The sequence below is a fragment of the Salarias fasciatus genome, chromosome 2 (genome assembly GCF_902148845.1).
Source record: "Salarias fasciatus chromosome 2, fSalaFa1.1, whole genome shotgun sequence".
NCBI lineage: Eukaryota > Metazoa > Chordata > Actinopteri > Blenniiformes > Blenniidae > Salarias > Salarias fasciatus.
In genome coordinates, this window is record NC_043746.1 from 13,845,340 (window position 1) to 13,862,259 (window position 16,920).

General features: G+C 42.2%; 3 protein-coding genes across 3 annotated transcripts in view; all 3 read left to right on the top strand.

The window, feature by feature from the left end:
- The first annotated feature begins 6,169 nt into the window (after positions 1-6,169).
- On the top strand, positions 6,170-8,512 carry LOC115397747 (protocadherin gamma-A12-like). Its single transcript, XM_030104209.1, has one exon. The coding sequence runs from the start codon at positions 6,182-6,184 to the stop codon at positions 8,510-8,512; it is 2,331 nt and encodes a 776-aa protein (XP_029960069.1). The 5' UTR covers positions 6,170-6,181.
- A 1,861-nt stretch (positions 8,513-10,373) lies between these two features.
- The window catches only part of LOC115397429 (protocadherin gamma-C5-like), a 292,251-nt gene continuing 285,704 nt past the window's right edge, over positions 10,374-16,920 (top strand). The window contains exon 1 of the mRNA XM_030103886.1: positions 10,374-12,762. Within this exon, the coding sequence (XP_029959746.1) occupies positions 10,387-12,762 (2,376 nt within the window). The 5' untranslated portion in view covers positions 10,374-10,386. The remainder of the gene's footprint in view (positions 12,763-16,920) is intronic.
- On the top strand, positions 14,365-16,782 carry LOC115403992 (protocadherin gamma-A11-like). The gene has a single exon (XM_030113098.1). The coding sequence runs from the start codon at positions 14,365-14,367 to the stop codon at positions 16,780-16,782; it is 2,418 nt and encodes an 805-aa protein (XP_029968958.1).

Here is a 16,920-nt window from a genome sequence, read left to right on the forward strand (position 1 = left end):
GAATGTATGGAGGTTGAATTTGGTGAAATGTAAATTTCAGGGATTGCACTGCATGCCTGAGCTTGTCTAAGCTGATGGCTAAGTATTTTTCCTGCCTTTTCACCTCGTTCATAATATTTGTTTTATTTTGAGTAATATATTCTCAGTTTGTCTCACAGAGAGATTGTTACATTCTGTCTGTAAAGGATGTACATGTTTATGAATTGTCATTTAAAATCCTATAGATGGCGGTGTTGCACTGTAAATAACTTAAAAATGCATTTATTTGTAAGTTGTACTTTTGAAGAATCACGGTAAATATTGTTTGTTTTGTATATCAACTTAAGTATTTTTCTAAGAATTAAAATTAAAGCTGCATTTATTTATTGATATGTTGGGGAAAAACATGATTTACTCGAATGAGTTCCGCTTCCGGGTAATGCTATGCCAGCTGAAGGTTTACGCGTCTGAACAGCTGATGGCAGAAGATCGTCTCAGTGTGTCAAGTTTGTCGTGTTAAGGCAAGATGTGAAAGGAAAAGAAGACCCCAGCCTTAGCCAAAGCCAGGCCAAAGCGGTACGTTGTGTTTTTCCTCTGTAAATATATATGCTGGTAATGGGGTTAATCGCTTTTGTTATGTTTTGTGTTTTGCATTCTGTTATCAGTTCTACGGTGTTTGGTATGAGTGAAACCAAAAAACATCTGTAAAAAAGGACATCACATCTTCGCGTTGTGGCTGAGGCCGGCACACTGTCTGTTACAACATTCACTCTTTAACCAGAATCCTGGGCTCGTCTGCTATCAATGCGAAATTTCTGATCTGTCAGTTCTGTAAGGCGCTTTGTTTTTTTTTTTTTCCCCCTGTGGGTTGCATCTAAAATGGTCTGATCATCCCAAAAGTTAAACTAAGTAGAAGTCTATTTGGTCAGCATGAACTTAGTGAATTAATTATTTGTTAGTAATCGTGGGTCGAGTTGCCATAAAAACTGAGGTGCCGGACTGTTTGGAATTGTTGTGTTTCGCTGCACAGGGCAGTGTTCAGAGATCATGGTATTGGCAGTTGGTTACAAATGAGATGGCTCTGTGATCAATCGGGTTATAGTAAATTTAAGATGAACCGGTGAGAAAAATGACAATTGCCTGGTAGTGGGATTTGAGTGTCTTCAGGGATCAAATCACGTGGAACATTGGCTGAATAATGAAATCAGTGCATGCCACTTTGGTCATCGTTTGGTTTCGCGATGGAATGAACTTATGTAGTTGTAGGAGCCATAACATAATGAGTGTATGTGTCACAAGGTGTTTGGGGTTACTGTGGTAACGCCCGGGAGCTTGGGTCACGTGATGCATGCGGTGATTGACAGGTAACTATAGGGCGTGTTTACCAGCAGTCAACTGGAGATAGGAGAGTGGGGGGCCGCAGCATGCCATTTTTTTTTTTTTTTGCATGTCTTTTGCTACGCGTGTCGTTTAGTTAGCGCATGTCGCTCCCTTCATGCAACTAGATTCACATTTAAAGTCCCAACCCAATGTCAGCCAGTTACACACCGCCAGGTCAGGAGCTTTTTCTATAAGATTATTAAAAAAAAAAAAAAAATCAAACCTGAGAAAAAAGTAATGACCCCCCCCCCCCCCCCTTTTTTTTTGTCTAGTGTAACATTAATCCTGGTAAATGGATAATTTTTTCCTGATGTCATTCTTTTCTTTAGTATTGCAGGTCCTCTTGACCTATATCCGTAATTACAATGGAATATCTGTTCTATCCAACCTTTTTTCAATTTGGAATGGATGGAATGTAATAGCACTGACATGGCAGCAGTGGAGCTACCTGGGCTCTCCTGCATCCCCAAAATTCAGATGTGATTCTTTGTCAGCCTCACCCCTAAATCTTGACTGTAGTTCTGTAGTGCCTAGGATTGTGTTTTGAGGCAAGCCGTTTTCTATTGTAGACTCATTCGTGCAGGACGACAGGCTCCTTTCTATCTCTCACATAGTGTTTTTAAGCATGGACAGCTCTGCGGTTATTGAGCTCTGTTAAGTTTGTAGTTCTGTTCTCACCATGCTTATGTAACAAACACAAAATATAAAAGCCATAATGTTTTGAATATATATTGTTTTTACTTTGAAAATTATGTGAACATTCTGGAACTTTTGGATTTTAAATAATAACCATTGACCACTGTTCTCACTGTATCATAAGGTATAAAGTGGTTGTTGTGAACTCGTCTGCATTCAAAGCAGAGATGGGACACTTTCTGTGTGTGGATCTCGCAAATGTTTCCAACATTTGCAGCAAGTTGTCCCTTTTTTACAGTATTTTTGCAGGGTGGAAGCTGCATCTCCTGTTGTGTTTTCTTGCACGTGCTGCTTGATCAGGGCAGGCTCAGATTGCTGCTCTGCCCTCACCGATGTTGCTGTGCAGGCGTGGTGATGTCGCTTTTTCACACAAGGAAACCTGAGGGCCATACTTCTGAAGTTGTTGTTGTTGTTGTTTTACTGTGTTGGGATTTCCTCTGGCAATTCACACTCAAGCGAGTGTCTGTCTGTGGGATCGGAGCATCAGAGAGGGGTTTGAGGAGCGGTGGTCCCCCAGTCACGGCCTCATATCAGGAATACGTTAACCCTGATAAATTTTCGGTGAACTTTCTGCACAGGCAGATTTCTTTTACAAAGAAAATTCTTTAAAAAACAAAGCAAGTGTCATGTTTGCTGCATAGCTTTTAGCCTAGCTTGTCCCAGCCTTGAAGGGTCATGGTTGGTAAAAATTCTACAAGATTGACAGAGGTTTGAACATTGGATAAAACTGTAATGTTACAAGACAGGCTTCATATTCAGTCTCATGTTGAGCTTTGCCATGTGCAGATTTACAAATGGATCACAGATATTGTGACCAAATTAATTATGGGTAACATCATAATCACTGCATTCACCGAAGTCATCATGAGTCACCTGTCAATGCCAACAGAGTGAAAGCCGTACACCATGAGTAGTTCATGTCAGCATAAAACTTAGGTGACACAATGTAACAAAGACAGGATGAATAAATGAAGTTGTCAAAAGCTGGACACTTTTTTGTGCGTGATAATCCTGTTGAGCCTGATATGGTCAACAGCAATTGAAGCCCACCAGCAGTCAGGAAGCCAGGTTGACAGGTACAATTTTATCAGTTATGGACATGGTAAACAGTGTGTAAGTTAGTTATATGGTTGGCATTGTACATTGTCCTCTAGCTTCTCTGGCTAGCTGCTTTCTTGTAGATCCTGCATGCTTCAAGGACAGGCTGCCTCATTTATAGACGTAGATTACGCACAAAATGAAGCATGGATGCATGCACCACTTCATATTGTGATTTATAGAAATAAACTTAACTGAATGTGCGCACCTCTATGTCCATTTTGATTCTCATCGAGCACAAACATTTTGGAGATGGGGGGAAAGTGGTGGCGCAGATGGTAAATTGGAGAATTGAAGACATATTCACCCCATGCAATTCATTTAAACACAGATGACCAAGACTCCCAGAAGGTCTCATGCAACCTTTATAATGAGACAGCAAGCATGTTCGATTTTTTGTTGTTGTTGAACAACATCTTCATTGAGCTGTAATTTCAGACATGGTATCACACTTTAATAATAATGCATTGGTTTTATATAGCGCTTTTCAGGACACTCAAAGACTCATTATTCATTCACACCGTACTGCTGTAGCCACAGCTGCCCTGGGGCAGACTGATGGAAGCGAGGCTGCCAATCTGCGCCATCGGCGCCCTCCGACCACCACCAACCATTTACTCTCACAACTTTCATACTGGGCAACGTGGGTGAAGTGTCTTGCCCAAGGACACGACGCCAGTTTTACGCCTGCGGGAGCAGGGATCGAACCGCCAACCTTCCGGTTATAAGACGACCTGCTCTACCAACTGAGCTACTGTCGCCCATGGTACTTTACCACTTTACCCATAGTATGTATTTGTTAGAGGTGGTCTCTGGTTTCAGTGATTGCAGTGATGGTCCCTTTGTGTCTGCAGCGCAGTGTTGCAGCAGTGCAAACACTTTCTGGAGAGATAACTTTGGCAGGACCATGAGGTGAATCCATCTGCACAGCATTCCAAGCAGACTGTGATTTACGAAGAAAAGCCCTCCTTTTATTTTTGACCCTCCCAGTTACTGTTGCAAGAGCGTCAGTCTCCTAATTAAAACGGATTAAAAAACACTTGAAGAGCATGACACAGGAGGTACTCACTGGACTTGCGTTTTGTCCACTGACAATGAGTGAGCCAGGACGATGGACATAAAGTGCATTGTGGATGACTTTGCAGAGTGCAAGGCTTACTGTGTGGCCTTTCGAGTGGTGATTGAATCTATTATTTCCTTTTGAATTTGTGATACCTTAACTTGTGGCCCACCGAGCCAACTTTTCAAAAAGTCGATATATTATCGTACTCTGCTCTCAGTTGAATAATGCTTTTGCTGCCTTTGGTGTTGAACTGTGCTGAACTGTGTTGGTATGTCAGCACGGTATGATTGAGTTCAAGACTCGTTCACTTTTAGCCGAGCTGAACTCCTCTGTCAAATGGTTTGAACATGTATCGACAAGTATAGGCGAGTAAGGCTTTTGGGTTGAAAGCGCCTGTGCAAAAGTTTTGGAAACACAGAGAGTTCTAGTGACAGTGTTGAGGACTCATTGAACTCTGTCACCCCTTTTGAATATAAAATGCACATAAACATGACATTTACATTCTCACAGTTTCAAGATTCTATAAATTTTTATATATGAGTCAAACTGGTAGATCTAAAATTCACAATAGTCAGTGTGCAAAAATGTGTAGCACCTACATAAAACATAAATGAATAAAATATTTTTATTTGTATTTTGGGTCGCTTCAGGAGAACACATCAAATTTCAGGATAATAGATGGCCTGTAGGGTGTTTTTACTTGTGTCAAATTTCAAAAAGGGTAAAATTTGATCTGAAAAGAAAAGGTTTTAAAAGAGTTCTCAATAAGTAAACGATTTAGTTTGATACCTATATCACTGACACTTAAATTAATGTTCATGAAACTAAAAAAAACAAAAACAAAAAAAAACAGGAAATTGTGATCAAACCCCAACAACTTTTGCCTCATCCCATACCTTGCCTTCATTATTTTCTCCGGTGTTTTTTTTTTTTTTTTCAAATTTCATATTGTTTTATTTTTCCGGACAGTCTACTCTCGGTCCTCCGTCATGCAATGAAACATGGTTTCACTGAAAATCTAAATGATTTGAAATATTTAGTTTACAAAACATCTTGCAACCAAGTTCCTTTTTAAAAGTAAGAATATGTCTCTTCAATGTTTGCATTTGTTTGCATATTTCATGTGTGTCTGAAGCTACCATAACTTCGCTCAAATCTTGTGTGAAAAAAGAAACAACTTGAGTGCGAATTGAACTTGAGGAATGCAATTTTTCTTTTGAGCTTAGATCAAGTTTCATTTTTTTTCATATAAATAAAAACTCTTATATCCGTTGATCGATATATAAACAACTCGGTGTGTTAAAATTTTCCAGTAAACTTCCACTGTGTTAGTGTTACTTCAACACTTTCCTTTTTCTGATCACTTTTCCGATTGAGAGATGACGAATGTGGATATTATTTGGCTTTTCATGATCGCATGTTTCAGAAATTGTAACGAAAAAGCGAGAATAATCCGTCTTCATTTTCCTGGATTCGTGAAAGTGGTCTAGACCGGTCAGTGGATTTGAACAATCATTGAATATTTGGGTTGCTGTTTGATCACTGTCCATGGTCCTGAATGGTTTGGTTTCCACTTAGCGCATTGAAGATGGAAGAAGTGTCGTTTCGCTTACAATACCATGAACTATCACATTATTGACGGCATTCACAAAAATTCTCACATATTCGTCTGTTCTGGTGGTTTATTTATTTATTTTAATTTGCGATATGTCTACTAAAACTCCGGGGGTCGCTGTTCACTTACAGATAAGACTCTTTTCTCCACCCACAGTAGAAATAGTCTTTGTATGGAGCCCAGGGAAGCCATTGTTGGGAAAGCAGATGCACTGGGCGTTTTTGCTGTCAACAGCAAAGAAAAAAAAATCTTTTCAGATTTGAGGATCAAATTTCTGGACGATCATGGAAGTTACGGGACGATCCTGGCTCATTGGTTTCTGTTACATCGTTGTGTTTTTCCACCTTTCCATGGCGGACCTGAGCTATTCCTTTCCGGAGGAGATGAGACCAGGATCCATTGTTGGAAATATTGCGAAGGATCTTGGCCTTGAAGTAGGGAAATTGTCCGCACGTAAAGCCCGTATCGATGCTGAAGAAAACGACCACCATTACTGCGAAATTGACATTAAAACTGGAAATTTGGTAATGAAAGAACGGATTGACAGAGAGGAGCTGTGCGGGGAGAAGGTTTCATGTCTGCTAAAATTTGAATTAGTTCTTGAAAACCCTTTGGAGCTGCACCGCATTTCTGTGCTCATTCAGGATGTGAACGACAATTCACCCGCTTTCCCAAAGGAATTATTTAAATTAGAAATTAGGGAATCAGCCGACAGAGGAGCACGTTATCGTCTCAATGAAGCTCACGACGCGGACATCGGACAGAACACAGTCAAACAATACAGTTTACAGAAGAACGAGCATTTTGTTTTATCTGTACAAGGTGGAGCGGATGGATCTCAGAATGTTGAGCTGGTTTTAGACAAAGAGTTAGATCGTGAAAAGGAGCAAGATATCAATCTTGTGTTGACTGCAGTTGATGGTGGAAATCCACAGAGGTCGGGGACTGCTGTGATACATGTGAGCGTGCTGGATGCCAATGATAACGCCCCTGTGTTTGATCAGGCTGTTCATAAAGCAAGTCTACCAGAAAACTCTCCTGTCGATACAGTAGTATTAACTATAAGAGCGACTGATGCAGACGAGGGAGTGAATGGGGAGGTGACTTATGAGTTCAGTCGAATCTCAGAAAAAGCGAAGAAGATTTTCGAACTGAACAGTAAAACTGGTGAGATAAAAGTCATTGGAGGGCTTGATTTTGAAAGTAATTCAAAATATGAAATGCGTGTTGATGCCAAAGATGGTTACGGATTTTCATCAGACACCAAAGTTATGATCGATATTGCTGATGTAAATGATAATGCTCCATCGATTATTATTAAATCATTGATGAATTCCATTCCAGAGAGCGTTCCACCTGGTACAGAGGTGGGCATCATTAATGTGCAGGACCGAGACTCTGAGAGTAATGGACAGGTCCGCTGTTCCCTCCAGCAGGGTGTCCCTTTCAAGTTAGTCCCCTCTATTAAAAACTACTATTCTCTGGTGAGCACAGGACAACTGGACCGTGAAGTGGTGTCTGATTACAACATTACAATCACTGCCACTGACGAGGGATCTCCACCTCTGTCCTCCTCTAAAAGTGTTCAGTTGTCTGTGGCTGACATCAACGACAACCCACCTGTGTTTGAGGAAGAGTCGTACAGCGCATATGTGAGTGAAAATAACAAAGCTGGCTCCACTTTATGTTCTGTTGCTGCTCGAGACCCTGACTGGAGACAAAACGGTACCGTGATTTATTCACTGTTATCTGGAGAGGTGAACGGTGCCCCGGTGTCCTCGTATGTGTCTGTGAATGGAGACACGGGGGTGATCCACGCTGTGAGGTCGTTTGATTATGAACAGCTGAGGAGTTTCAAAGTGCAGGTGATGGCCAGAGACAACGGTTCTCCTCCCCTGAGCAGCAACGTGACAGTCAGTGTGTTCATATCAGATGTGAATGACAACGCTCCTCAGATCTTGTACCCCGCCCCGGAGGGCAACTCCTTCATGACCGAGCTGATCCCCAAAGCTGCACACGGAGGCTCTCTGGTGTCCAAAGTGATCGCAGTGGACGCGGACTCTGGACAGAACGCCTGGCTGTCCTACCAGATAGTGAAATCCACTGATCCGGGACTTTTCACTATCGGTGTCCACAGTGGAGAGATCAGGACACAGCGGGACATTTCTGAATCTGACAGCATGAAACAGAACCTGATCGTGTCAGTGAAAGATAACGGACAGCCCTCTCTGTCTGCCACCTGCTCCATGTATTTACTGATTTCTGACAACTTGGCTGAGGTTCCAGAGCTGAAGGACATTTCTTATGATGAGAAGAACTCCAAGCTGACTTCCTACCTGATCATTGCACTGGTGTCTGTGTCCACCTTTTTTCTGACTTTCATTATCATCATCCTGGGTGTGAGGTTTTGTCGCAGGAGAAAGCCCAGACTGTTGTTTGATGGAGCAGTGGCCATCCCCAGTGCGTATCTCCCTCCAAATTACGCAGATGTTGACGGCACAGGAACTTTACGGAGCACCTACAATTATGATGCCTACCTGACAACAGGATCTCGAACCAGTGATTTTAAGTTTGTGAGCTCTTACAATGACAACACGCTTCCTGCTGACCAGACTCTGAGGAAAAGCCCATCAGACTTTGCTGACGCATTTGGAGACTTGGATTCATCTGACGAGGTATGAGATGTCTTACATTGCCTTGGGTTTGGATTGTAACACTCAAGTGTTTATTTTGTGCCCAGATTGTTGTTTGTGGCCCTCTCTGGCACTTTCCACCATCCAAACTAATGTTCAGGGTACAGAAAGCTTATGCAGCCCTTACATTTATTAAACCCAACCCTGGCAATAAGATGTTAACCAGTGACTTTAGGCTTGTGAGCTTCCTGCTCTTACAATGACAACACGCTACATGCAGCCCATACTCTGATCAATAACTCCAATGACTTCCTCGAGAACTTTGGAGATTCCGACGATTCTGCAGAGATAAGAATGTATGACCAAATTCTCTTCCGCTTTATACCTTTCAGTTATTAAGTTGTTATCTATAAACTGTTTTTCACTTTCATCTAAAATTTCAATCATGATGGAACAACATTTTGATATTGTAGTGTGTTAATTTAATCTGATTTTAAAAATTAAAATGGGCATTTGTTCTTTCGTACCTGTTTTATTCAAACAGTGAAATTTTATCAGGTAGATTTGTTGGTCTGCTGACATGAACAAGCCCCCCCCCCCCCCCCATTGTTTTTTTTTTTTATTTCTCTTTTTGCTCTCTGAGGTCCAGACCACAACACTTAGATCTTATAACTGCAGAAGGTGCCATTTTTTTCAGTCTCACCTCTCTTTCACATGGCAGACAATTAGGAAGTTTATTTTGATAGATAGGGTACGCAATTAATATCTAGACCTTTTTGTGACAGATTAATGTATGTAATAATCAACCATTGACAGTGATTTAAAAAAACGGTTTAAAAAAGAGAGGAAAAGAAAAGAAATCGAAGAGAAAAACTCACCACTACTGCGCATTTGTTTGTGTACCAAGTCTACAAATTCGGCAAGCAACTCATTGCATTCAGGTAAATGCTGAAACAATTTAAATTCCGTTTTTCACGGGAGTCGGTTATGCGTGTTATAAATACCTTAGTCCGTGTTTTCTTTTACTCTCTTCGGTGGTACAAAAATCACCAAAATGGCAGAACAGTTTCAGTAGATTTATTGTCTGGTTAGCCTCACCAGCTCTGACCGCTCCACAGCCCGACGCCCTCCATGCACTAGTCAGTTGTGCTGTACCTACACAAATGAAAGTAGCAACCAAAACTTGGTGAATAGAGCAGAGTAAGATGCAGACCTTACAGTATGTAACAAAATGTCTGGAAAAAAAAAACAAATTAATGCAACATGTCTGCTGTAAAGCACTTTGCCTTGTTTTTTTTTAATCTTAAAAAGTACTCTACATCTAAAATTTGGTTGGTTGGTTGAGTGAGCCGCCGCATAAATTAATACCAAATATCATAGGCACAATGAAAATGATTATATATAATTTTAATGTTACAACACTTTGTGACAGTATATTTTGGTTTTATTGTCTTTAAGGCAGTGTATTTCGGCCCGCAACGTGCTTTATTTTCAAATTTGTTTTACACGTCTTGCTTTTTCTTGTCTAAAAAAAGATCAACTGAAGTTCTAACACAGTATATCTCTTTATATTCAAAGCCTACGTTGGAATAAAGGGGCAATTTTAATTGGCTATCACTGCTCTATTTATCAATATATTACTGCACCGATTAAAGCAAGTTATGGTTGGTTTGTGAAACATTTTTCTCCATTCTGTAATCTTCAGGAGATGCTGTAAGTGTCGCTGTCTACCAGTCGAAAAAATATAATGTGCTCAACCTGAGACTGTTGAGTGTCTCCACCCATGAGCTTTTTCCCTCTCATTGTTTGTCGCAATTTTTTTTGCTTCGAACTGCACGCATATTTATCTGTATGTGGGTAAAATCAGTTACCCAATTTTTACTCTTTTCGTCTTCTAAACGATGGCTTGGCTCAGTTGGCCCATGAAATTCTTCTGTGGCTCTCTGTTTTTGCTTTTGGGATTAAGGCTGTGTCATGGCGATGTGAGCTATTCTTTTGTGGAGGAGCAGAAAACCGGATCTGTGATTGGAAACATTGCCAAGGACCTTGGGCTTCAAGTCAGCAGGCTTCCACTTCGGAAGGCTCGTGTTATCTTTTCAGGGAACCGCAAACGCTTCTGTGAGATCAACACTGACACCGGGGAGCTTGTCGTTGGTGATCGGATTGACCGAGAGGAGCTGTGTGGAACGAAGGCTTCATGTAATTTAAAATGCGAACTGGTACTTGAAGATCCTCTTGAATCGCATCAGATATCTTTGCAAATACAGGATGTGAATGATAACCCGCCAGTTTTTGGTAAGGATACTGTGAAACTAGAAATACGCGAATCGGCTCCTAAAGGCTCTCGCTACAGAATAAATGCGGCACGAGATGCAGACATTGGACAAAACGCTGTTCAAAACTATGTCTTACAAAAAAACAGTTATTTTGCTTTAAATTTGCTTACAAATTCGGTTGGTTCAAAGTACTGTGAGATAGTTTTAGAAAGAGAATTAGATCGTGAAGAAGAGCAAGAGGTGAATTTATTTCTGACAGCCGTTGATGGTGGAAATCCTCAAAGATCGGGCACCGCAGTCATAAAAATCACCGTGCTGGACGCGAATGATAACGCTCCTGTGTTTAGCCAGACCGTCTATGAGGCCACGCTTCCTGAAAACTCTCCTCTTGACACAGTGGTGGTGATCGTGAGTGCAACGGATGCAGACGAAGGGGTGAATGGTGAAGTTACATATGAATTTAGCGGAATAAGTGACACAGCGAAAAACATCTTTTTATTGAATGGAGTCACTGGAGAAATTACGTTGGCAAAGAATGTTGACTATGAAGAAGAGTCGAAATTTGAAATGCTAATTGAGGGAAAAGACGGATATGGACTGTCCACGGAGGCAAAAGTGGTGATAGAAATAATAGACGTAAATGACAATGCCCCAGTAATACAAGTCAATTCATTAGCAAATCCCATACCCGAGAATATCGCTCCAGGAACAGAGGTGGGCATCATAAATGTGCAGGACAGAGACTCCGAGAATAACCGGCAGGTGCGCTGCTCCCTGCAGCGCGGGATACCCTTCAAATTAGTTCCGTCCATCAAAAACTATTTTTCTCTGGTGAGCACAGGACAACTGGACCGTGAAGTGGTGTCTGATTACAACATTACAATCACTGCCACTGACGAGGGATCTCCACCTCTGTCCTCCTCTAAAAGTGTTCAGTTATCTGTTGCTGACATCAATGACAACCCACCTGTGTTTGAGGAAGAGTCGTACAGCGCATATGTGAGTGAAAGTAACAAAGCTGGCTCCACTTTATGTTCCGTTGCTGCTCGAGACCCTGACTGGAGACAAAACGGCACCGTGATTTATTCACTGTTAGCTGGAGAGGTGAACGGTGCCCCGGTGTCCTCGTATGTGTCTGTGAATGGAGACACGGGGGTGATCCACGCTGTGAGGTCGTTTGATTATGAACAGTTGAGGAGTTTCAAAGTGCAGGTGATGGCCAGAGACAACGGTTCTCCTCCCCTGAGCAGCAACGTGACAGTCAGTGTGTTCATATCAGATGTGAATGACAACGCTCCTCAGATCTTGTACCCCGCCCCGGAGGGCAACTCCTTCATGACCGAGCTGGTCCCCAAAGCTGCACACGGAGGCTCTCTGGTGTCCAAAGTGATCGCAGTGGACGCGGACTCCGGACAGAACGCCTGGCTGTCTTACCAGATAGTGAAATCCACTGATCCGGGACTTTTCACTATCGGTGTCCACAGTGGAGAGATCAGGACACAGCGGGACATTTCTGAATCTGACAGCATGAAACAGAACCTGATCGTGTCAGTGAAAGATAACGGACAGCCCTCTCTGTCTGCCACCTGCTCCATGTATTTACTGATTTCTGACAACTTGGCTGAGGTTCCAGAGCTGAAGGACATTTCTTATGATGAGAAGAACTCCAAGCTGACTTCCTACCTGATCATTGCGCTGGTGTCTGTGTCCACCTTTTTTCTGACTTTCATCATTATCATCCTGGGTGTGAGGTTTTGTCGCAGGAGAAAGCCCAGACTGTTGTTTGATGGAGCAGTGGCCATCCCCAGTGCTTATCTCCCTCCAAATTACGCAGATGTTGACGGCACAGGAACTTTACGCAGCACCTACAATTATGATGCCTACCTGACAACAGGATCTCGAACCAGTGACTTCAAGTTTGTGAGCTCCTACAACGACAACACGCTTCCTGCTGACCAGACTTTGAGGAAAAGTCCATCAGACTTTGCTGACGTGTTTGGAGACTCGGATGGTTCTCCGGAGGTAGGCCCAAAGTGTTTTTTGTCAGACCTAATACAATGATCACCATGCTTCGTTTTTTTCCCGACCCAGTCAGTTAATGCTCAATACTTGGTGACCATTGTTCTTTGAGAATTAGACACCTATCACAATCAGCAATATTTGTTTTAAGTTGAAATGGCCAGTTGTTTTTGGAGGGACCGTGATAGAATCTTTTTTATTTTGGAAATATATTTCACATGATTTGTGGCTGCTGTTTTCTACTTGTTTTTCAGTTGTGCCTCTGCATGTGTTATGGTCGATGCTTTCCTATCGTTTTCAACTGGATTAAGGTTGAAATTTGTCTAGTTTTCTGTTTGTTGGAAGCTTCTGCCTTTCCCCCTCTTGTTGTCTGAGTTCTTCGTCTGTGTATTATTAACTGCACATAACTTATTCTGCCCCTTCGGAGTTGTTTGGTCTTAGTTTGGCCTTTCCACAAAATGCGCTGATACGTCAATCATCTCCACGTATTGTTGTGCACCTCGTTCACACTTTCACCCCGTTTTTCGTAGTGTCAACATTCACAAGTAGCTGTAAGCCTGGCCCCAGACAGTAAATGCACCAGGAATTTGTCAGTCACGAATACTGACCGAGTGCAACCACAAAAAATGTAAATCATCGGAACAATAAACGAATCCAAAATAGACCGATTCACTTTTGTCCGGGCAAAACAGTCAACAACATTAAATGTCATGGTCATAGGAGTTCCAGACTCACTCAAGCGAGAAAGTGAATCCAAAATAAGAAATTATGACAGACCTAAAACGTAACGATTACATTCTTCTTCTTCTTCTTCTTCTTCTTCTTTTTCACTTCATCAGACATTCAAAAGTACCAGAATCTGTTTTTGATTCCTTTTGTTTTCTTTCTATCTTTTTTTAAGCTTACTTCATTCGTGTTTGCTCCTCGTGTTCAATCTGATTAAGGATGTTTGCCTAGTTATTGGTGTTTGGAAAAAATCCGTCATGCTTCGCATTACGTGAAGATGCGCTTTTATTGTTGTGCTTTTGTATTCATCTCTCACAGATGCAACTTTGCTGGGGAGTGCAGAATTGACATGCCACAGATTTCGGTTTAGTCCCAGAAATGCCGTATTTCGTTTGAAATGTCATCAACCATGAAGTCAGAAAGGCTGAAGTAAGTTTTATATTGACTGACTCCATGGGTCGTCATGATGAAGGAAGATTGTAATTCACAGCAACAGAGCATTTGCGTTTGCAGCGCTGTCCATGGTGCTGAATCATAACTAAAGTTTGGAGAACAGGTGTCCGAGTACTTTCACTAGAACCAAAAACAAAATATAATAGCGATATATAATGACATAAATAAAAGGCGCTTCTTGAACATTGACAATGACGGTTATTGTGTTGAATTCTTATATATCTTTTTTTTTCTTTGTAGTATGTAGCTTAAACTCCGGGCGTCGCTGCTCACTCATAAATATGAAGACGGTGTTTTCTCCACCCATAGCCAAGTCAGTCATTCAGTATAAACCACAGCAGCCATTGTTGTGCGGGTAGAATATGCCGATGTGAATATTAGAGCTTTACTGTTGTATTTTTACACGAAAGGAACATCTCTCTGAACATGGAGTCGTCCAGGAAAAACACGGATTTGTCAGGACGGTCTTGGCTCATTGATTTCTTTTGCATCGCTGTGTTTTTCCACCTCACCACGGCGGACCTGAGCTATTCCGCTCCGGAGGAAACGAGACCAGGATACATTGTTGGAAATATTGCTAAGGATCTTGGCCTTGAAGTGAGGAAATTGTCCTCCCGTAAAGCCCGTATCGATGCTGATGAAAACTACCAACATTACTTTGAAATTGATCCTAAAGCTGGGAATTTACTCGTGAAAGAAAGGATTGACAGAGAGGAGCTGTGTGGGGAGAAGGTTTCATGCTTGCTTCAATTTGAATTAGTCCTTGAAAACCCTTTGGAGCTGCACCGCATTTCTGTGCTCATTCAGGATGTGAACGACAATTCACCCGCTTTCCAAAAGGATGTATTTAAATTTGAAATTAGAGAATCAGCCTACAGAGGAGCACGCTATCGTGTCAATGAAGCTCACGATGCGGACATCGGACAAAACACAGTCAAACAATACAGTTTACAAAAGAACGAACATTTTGTTTTATCTGTACAAGGTGGAGCGGATGGATCTCAGAACATTGAGCTGGTTTTAGACAAAGAGTTAGATCGTGAAAAAGAGCAAGATGTCAATCTTGTGTTGACTGCAGTTGATGGTGGAAATCCACAGAGGTCGGGGACTGCTGTGATACATGTGAGTGTGCTGGATGCCAATGATAACGCCCCTGTGTTTGATCAGGCTGTATATAAAGCAAGTCAATCTGAAAACTCTCCTGTGGACACAGTAGTATTAACTGTAAGAGCAACTGATGCAGACGAGGGAGTGAATGGGGAGGTGACTTATGAGTTCAGTCGAATTTCAGAAAAAGCGAAGAAGATTTTCGAACTGAACAGTAAAACAGGTGAGATAAAGGTCATTGGAGGACTTGATTTTGAAAGTAGTTCTAAATATGAAATGCGTGTCGATGCCAAAGATAGTTATGGACTTTCATCTGATTCCAAAGTTATGATTGATATCACTGACGTCAATGACAATGCTCCAGCAATCGATATGAAATCATTGACCAATCCCATACCTGAGAACATCCCACCTGGTACAGAAGTGGGCATCATTAATGTACAGGACCGAGACTCTGGGAGTAATGGACAGGTCCGTTGCTCCCTTCAGGAGGGTGTCCCTTTTAAGTTAGTTCCTTCAGTAAAAAACTATTTTTCTCTGGTGAGCACAGGACAACTGGACCGTGAAGTGGTGTCTGATTACAACATTACAATCACTGCCACTGACGAGGGATCTCCACCTCTGTCCTCCTCTAAAAGTGTTCAGTTATCTGTAGCTGACATCAATGACAACCCACCTGTGTTTGAGGAAGAGTCATACAGCGCATATGTGAGTGAAAATAACAAAGCTGGCTCCACTTTATGTTCCGTTGCTGCTCGAGATCCTGACTGGAGACAAAACGGGACCGTGATTTATTCACTGTTGGCTGGAGAGGTGAACGGTGCCCCGGTGTCCTCGTATGTGTCTGTGAATGGAGACACGGGGGTGATCCACGCTGTGAGGTCGTTTGATTATGAACAGTTGAGGAGTTTCAAAGTGCAGGTGATGGCCAGAGACAACGGTTCTCCTCCCCTGAGCAGCAACGTGACAGTCAGTGTGTTCATATCAGATGTGAATGACAACGCTCCTCAGATCTTGTACCCCGCCCCGGAGGGCAACTCCTTCATGACCGAGCTGGTCCCCAAAGCTGCACACGGAGGCTCTCTGGTGTCCAAAGTGATCGCAGTGGACGCGGACTCCGGACAGAACGCCTGGTTGTCCTACCAGATAGTGAAATCCACTGATCCGGGACTTTTCACTATCGGTGTCCACAGTGGAGAGATCAGGACACAGCGGGACATTTCTGAATCTGACAGCATGAAACAGAACCTGATCGTGTCAGTGAAAGATAACGGACATCCCTCTCTGTCTGCCACCTGCTCCATGTATTTACTGATTTCTGACAACTTGGCTGAGGTTCCAGAGCTGAAGGACATTTCTTATGATGAGAAGAACTCCAAGCTGACTTCCTACCTGATCATTGCTCTGGTGTCTGTGTCCACCTTTTTTCTGACTTTCATCATTATCATCCTGGGTGTGAGGTTTTGTCGCAGGAGAAAGCCCAGACTGTTGTTTGATGGAGCAGTGGCCATCCCCAGTGCTTATCTCCCTCCAAATTATGCAGATGTTGACGGCACAGGAACTTTGCGGAGCACTTACAATTATGACGCCTACCTGACAACAGGATCTCGAACCAGTGACTTCAAGTTTGTGAGCTCTTACAATGACAACACGTTGCCTGCTGACCAGACTCTGAGGAAAAGTCCATCGGACTTTGCTGATGCTTTTGGATCTTGTGATTCGTCTCCTGAGGTATGACCATTTTTCATTTAACAGTACAGAAGTAAGAATTCAAAAGAACATACCAAACAGCTTTGCATTTGTCTGGTTGTCCCTTATTCTCTTTGAATTGTGTGGTGAAAGTGACCTTTATTTAAATTTGAACATCATACTGCA